At 52.3% G+C, this 5,000-nt stretch overlaps 4 protein-coding genes across 4 annotated transcripts in view; all 4 read right to left on the bottom strand.

Annotated features, from left to right (window-relative positions):
- The window catches only part of LOC126579288 (regulator of microtubule dynamics protein 1-like), a 1,138-nt gene extending 509 nt beyond the window's left edge, over window positions 1-629 (bottom strand). The window contains exons 1-2 of the mRNA XM_050242726.1: window positions 497-629; window positions 1-408 (exon numbers count right to left, since the gene is read on the bottom strand). The exon at window positions 1-408 is cut by the window's left edge and continues 146 nt beyond it. Coding sequence (XP_050098683.1) covers window positions 1-408; window positions 497-601 — 513 coding nt within the window. The 5' untranslated portion in view covers window positions 602-629. The remainder of the gene's footprint in view (window positions 409-496) is intronic.
- A 307-nt stretch (window positions 630-936) lies between these two features.
- On the bottom strand, window positions 937-2,579 carry LOC126579289 (regulator of microtubule dynamics protein 1-like). The gene is made up of 2 exons (XM_050242727.1): window positions 2,120-2,579; window positions 937-2,023 (listed from the first exon to the last, which is right to left on the bottom strand). Exons 1-2 carry the CDS (start codon window positions 2,204-2,206, stop codon window positions 1,421-1,423), a joined length of 690 nt encoding a protein of 229 aa, XP_050098684.1. The 5' UTR covers window positions 2,207-2,579; the 3' UTR covers window positions 937-1,420.
- Window positions 2,580-2,713: 134 nt separating this feature from the next.
- LOC126579287 (regulator of microtubule dynamics protein 1-like) lies at window positions 2,714-4,103 on the bottom strand. Its single transcript, XM_050242725.1, has 3 exons — window positions 3,769-4,103; window positions 3,508-3,705; window positions 2,714-3,427 (listed from the first exon to the last, which is right to left on the bottom strand). The coding sequence occupies exons 1-3, from the start codon at window positions 3,907-3,909 to the stop codon at window positions 2,831-2,833; spliced, it is 936 nt and encodes a 311-aa protein (XP_050098682.1). The 5' UTR covers window positions 3,910-4,103; the 3' UTR covers window positions 2,714-2,830.
- Window positions 4,104-4,239: 136 nt separating this feature from the next.
- LOC126579286 (uncharacterized) overlaps window positions 4,240-5,000 on the bottom strand; it is a 4,469-nt gene continuing 3,708 nt past the window's right edge. The window contains exons 5-6 of the mRNA XM_050242724.1: window positions 4,597-5,000; window positions 4,240-4,536 (exon numbers count right to left, since the gene is read on the bottom strand). The exon at window positions 4,597-5,000 is cut by the window's right edge and continues 1,529 nt beyond it. Coding sequence (XP_050098681.1) covers window positions 4,407-4,536; window positions 4,597-5,000 — 534 coding nt within the window. The 3' untranslated portion in view covers window positions 4,240-4,406. The remainder of the gene's footprint in view (window positions 4,537-4,596) is intronic.

Below are 5,000 nucleotides of genomic sequence, written 5' to 3'. Positions count from 1 at the left end.
AGCATCATCGAACGTTGCATTCGGTATGTCGGTGGTGAAGGTGTGGATGAACTTCTGCTGGAACCAGGGCAAACTGGCCAGCTTGTGGTAGAATCGTCCGAGTAGAAACCAGGCAAACGGATCCGTCTCGTCCAGCTCGGTGGCCCGGGTCAGGTGCGCCAAGATGGTGCTCAGCTGCATCACGCGCTGTCGCAGTCCTTCGATGCCGGATTTCTCGGCCAGAAAGATCGCGTAGTACTTGTGCGAAACCGAGGCCTGCGGCACTAGCTCGAGCGCCCGCGATGCGTAACCGTAACCCTCGACGATGCACGCCTCAAACTGTTTCGCCTTGCTTGGGTCAGGCACGAGCTCGCGTGAAAGCGAGTACATGACTCGACACAGCCGCCACAGCGTTTCTAACTCTCCGTCCTGTATCGCGCGTGACCACCGGAACAGAGCGGAGATTGAGCAACAGATCAACTTTTGTGGGCCGCTCGGCGCGGTGCGGCGTACTTACGGTGTGCTTTGCCTTGAGCAGATCGTACGCCTCCTTGAACTTGTACTCGCCAAACAGCTGATCGGCCTCCTGGTAGCCTGCACTCTCCTGCAGCACGGCAGCCATGTTCACACACTAGGAGATCGTTCGCGGAACTGCTTGTCCGGCGTACAATCTCCCAGAACCATTCCCATTCCATTCCAGCCAGAGCACAAAAGCTCGCTCTTTGTTCCTATGCTGCTTTCATACTCTCTCTCTCTCTCTCTCTCTCTCTCTCTCGCATCGATCATCGCCATGCGCATTATCTATAGTGTGGCGGCAAACAATCAAATGACGAAGCATAAGCTCCACGTGGTGGTGTGCGGCGTTGCGAATCGCCTGCCTTAATGATCGTCTGCCTTTTCCGGCTGAATGACCTAAACCTCTGGGTCTCTGAGTCAATGCAAACGACTCGGAAGGGATGGATTGTAATTTTCTTTTATTATTATCTTACACACTATACCGATAACAGAGAACCGGGCAAACAATAACCCTACCAGTATCTTCTCCACTCAATTGCTTATCACTACCGTCACCAATTCTGTTTCCCTTCGAAAAAGGGCGATGAGCGATATGATTCGCTCCCGGACCCCCGGACAACTGATAAGAAATTGGACGCCCCCGTGAACCAACAACAGAAGAAGTGGTAGATTCGTTATCCTCGCTTTCACAACAATCGATTTACGATCGCTTGGTGACTCTCTTAAATGGCAAACATTACGCGTCGAGCGCTTCTAACTGCGTTGTGCTCATTACAGAACTACCTCAAACCCCGTCGGCTCCTTACCCACCATAAACCATAAGATATCTTACATTCACATAACGGTATCGATCGATGCCGTTTAAGCAGCTGGAACTTGTTTCTTACGCCCGATCGTGATCGCGTCGTGGAAGGTCACATTGTTTCTACAACTTTTTCAGCAACTCGTTTGCCTCCTGGAGACACAAACGATCATCCTCACACCGCACCTCGGCCCCGGCCGCTCGTTCGATCCAGGGTTTGGCTTCGGCCGGTTGCTTCAGCGCCAGGTAGCACTTGCCCAGGTACAGCCAGTTCAACGCGTAGAAACCCGGCCGGATTCCTTCGGCTTTGGTGAAACAATCTAGGGCCTCGGCGTAGGAAGAGACGGGCGGGTTCGCGGCCACCGAGTTGATCAGCTTACGTGTCACCCAGCCCACCTCCGAGATTTTGTAGTTGAACTGGCCCAACATGTGCCAAATTCCTGGATCGGATGATGGTTCCAATCGGGCCGCACGTTGAAAGTATGCCTGCACGTTTTCCAGCTGCTTGATGCGCTCCGTCACGCCATCCAAATTGCTCTTTTCCGCTAGAATTGCGCCATAATACTTGTTCGCACCGAAACTATCGCCATCCAACGCCAGGGCGGCCGACACATGATCGAATGCCTGACGGACCAGCGCTTCCTTCTCGGCACTGTTATCCGTTTGCTTGGACAGGAAGAACAGGGTTCTCGCTAGGCGCCACTTTACCTCACAGCTCGTCTGATCCTACCGAAAGCGCACACATACAGAGGCACAAGCACCAGAAACAATTACTATCCGATTCCGGCCGCGGTTTACACCTCATCAACCTGGTCCACTTACCGATAGACTCTGGATCATATCGTACGAACCCTGATAATCATAATTATCACACATCTCATCCAACAGTTTAAGCTCCTCGGCCGACATTTTGAATTTCGTTTTTGGACGTTGGACCGCGGTTCTTATCGCAAACACTTTTTCGACACACGGACCACCAGCAGTGAACTGCACGGAATCGATTATCGCCACGCACTGGGGCCAGAGTGCAGGTGCGACCGCGTATGAAGGGTTACAAATATGGTCACCACCAACCCCCCCCCCCCCGCGGTTACCTTTTTCTGCTCGCTAATCCGCTAGTCACACACGAATACACATGGCCGCGACCGCGAAGTGTCGCCGTTACAATGGAATCGGAAACGGTCACCACCAGCGCACACGAGTATCGACCTTGTATGGGGCGCGGGTTCGTATCGTCGTCGGTTTGGATGGGTGAGAACTCTCTATTGGTGTTCGGTGTATACCGCCGCGGTTCTTTTCACTCATGCGCGCGCCTCCACCCACCCGTGCACCGCAAATTGTGTTTGCGTGCCAACCGATGACACACTACCGGTGGGGTAGGGTGCGTTCTACTACAAAGCACTGGAGAGCACTAGGTTAACTATTGGAAAAGCATTTTATTGTATATACTTTCATACAAAAAAGCAGTCTATATGGTAGCGTAATTCGAATGTGATGGGGACAGCGTATGAAGCGCCGTGGCTCGGCCCGCGTTTAGAGCTTCTTTAGCAGCTTGGTCGCTTCCTCTTTGCACTGTTTGTCGTCTTCGTTCAGCACCGCAACGTTAGCGGCCAGTGTGATGAATTCCTTCGCCTTATCGGCCTGCTTCAACGCCTGATAGGTCTTGCCCAACATCAGATAGTTCATGGAGTAGAAGTTGGGCTTCGTGTTTTCGGCCTTCTCGAAGCACTCGAGTGCCTGCTCGTACGTTCCGGTCGGTGGTGTGGCGAAAATGGTGGACACAATCTTGCGCTGGTACCAGGGCAGATCGGCCAGACCGTAGTAGAACTGTCCGAGAATGTACCAGCTGGTAGGATCGGTCGGATTCAGCTCAACCGCACGCTGCATGTGCTTCTTGACCGTTTCCAGCTGCGTAACGCGCTCCTTGATGCCATCAAGACCACTTTTGGCGTCCAACAGGATGGAGTACCACTTGTGCGAAGCAAAGTCACCATCGTTTAGCGCCAGTGCCTCCTCCGCGTATCCAAACGCCTCGCGCACCAGTTCCTCCTTGCGCGGGCTTGGATTCGCCTTCGATAGTGAGTAGGTCACTCTGGCCAATCTCCACTTGATTTCGTAGGTATCCTTTTGCTGAAAGAGACGCCGGAAAGGGAGAGAGAATGTAATCAAACTCATGCCTAAGATGGAGCGCACTACCACTTCCTACTTACGGGGTACTTTTGCAGCAGATCGTACGCCTCCTGGAAGTTGTTCTCATCGAACAGCTGATCGGCATGCTCGATCGTTTCGTTGAGGGTCTTGACTGTCTCCTCTGCCATCTTGCCGACCACGGGATCTTCCTGTTGCTTCGCTTTCGAGGAGAATAGTGAGAAGGAGGTCACAAACAGCAGCGGCTTCAGGACGGATTGCTGTGGTACGAGAATCAGATGTTTTATACTCGTGGAGTGGATCAATCCCGCGGATGATAATACCTTTTGTCTTGGGCCGGGGATTGCCAGTGGCCGAGCACGTCTAGCGAGTGGAAGAACGGAGCGTGTAGCGACCCTTGTGATCTGCGGTACGTTGATTAGTAATCGGCCGATCCAGAATTGAAGAATGCTCGGTGCAATCATCGTACGCGTCAGCGATGACACTTTGGACCCAAAACAACAACAACAGGAACACCGGGAAGGATGTAGGAGTGAGCGAGTGCGCTAGATGCTAGTTCCGATGTTCTCTCGCCCACTGCGAAACGCACAATGACCGCGGAACCAGGCGGGAATCCTAACCAACGGTAAACCCTAGTGATTACAGGGGCGCAATTTTCGTCAACTAATCGTGATAAAAAATAAATCCCAACCGTAGGCCAACTCTCGCTTTCCTCCTCTTTCGGGTGGCCTCCAACGAAATCAAAATAACAACCCACCCCGCCGTCGTTGTTACCAACACATTCGCAACCCACACTGGGCGCGTTGCGTTGCGCACGTTTCGTTTTAAATTAAATTTACAACAGAAATTACAAAATACACGACTATCGAAGTAAACCTCGACCATAAGTAGAAGTGATTTTATTTGCAAGGAATCGCGGAAGGTGAATTCCCGCGTGATTGTCCGCTCCGTCGCTAGTGCATCAACAGGATTGTGAGGATCGAAGCCGAACACGTGGTCCTGGGTAGTTGGAAGTCAAGGCGTTTTGGCGGCTTAGTCGGGCAGGCTTTACAGCAGCTTCCTTTTCGATTGGTGCGGGTTTCTGCAACAAACTGAAGGTAAGAGTATTCGGTTAGTGCACTTCTCAACAGCAGAAAATGTCCCATTCTTACCTGTTTTCCGAGTTGTACTGACGGAATTCCAGTATCCGAACTGGCAACGGATACGGAACACGGTTGTAGTGCGTACAGCGGAACCGTTTGCTACCCTCCTCGCCGCCATATCGACATCCTACCGTATCGTAGCGGCGCAGTATGAGCGGTGGTAGATCGGCCACTCCTTTCGTTTTGTCCAACCGAGCAATCCTGCACATCTGTAGCACATAGTGGATCGTTGCTTTCCACCAAATGCGCGCTCGTACGATCGAAACCGTTGAAGATCGATCATCCGATAGCACGCTCAGGTTGTTCTCACTGCGATTCGCATACTTTGGGCACCACTCGCGGTAGGCATCGAAGAACATAAATTTATGCTCAACAGAAGAGATCCGATGGTGGTGGGCACGCTTCAGTGAAGC

The sequence above is a fragment of the Anopheles aquasalis genome, chromosome 3 (assembly GCF_943734665.1).
Source record: "Anopheles aquasalis chromosome 3, idAnoAquaMG_Q_19, whole genome shotgun sequence".
In the NCBI taxonomy this organism is placed as follows: Eukaryota; Metazoa; Arthropoda; class Insecta; order Diptera; family Culicidae; genus Anopheles; species Anopheles aquasalis.
The sequence above is the reverse complement of the archived record's forward strand: the minus strand, read 5'-3'. Positions and strand labels throughout refer to the sequence as shown.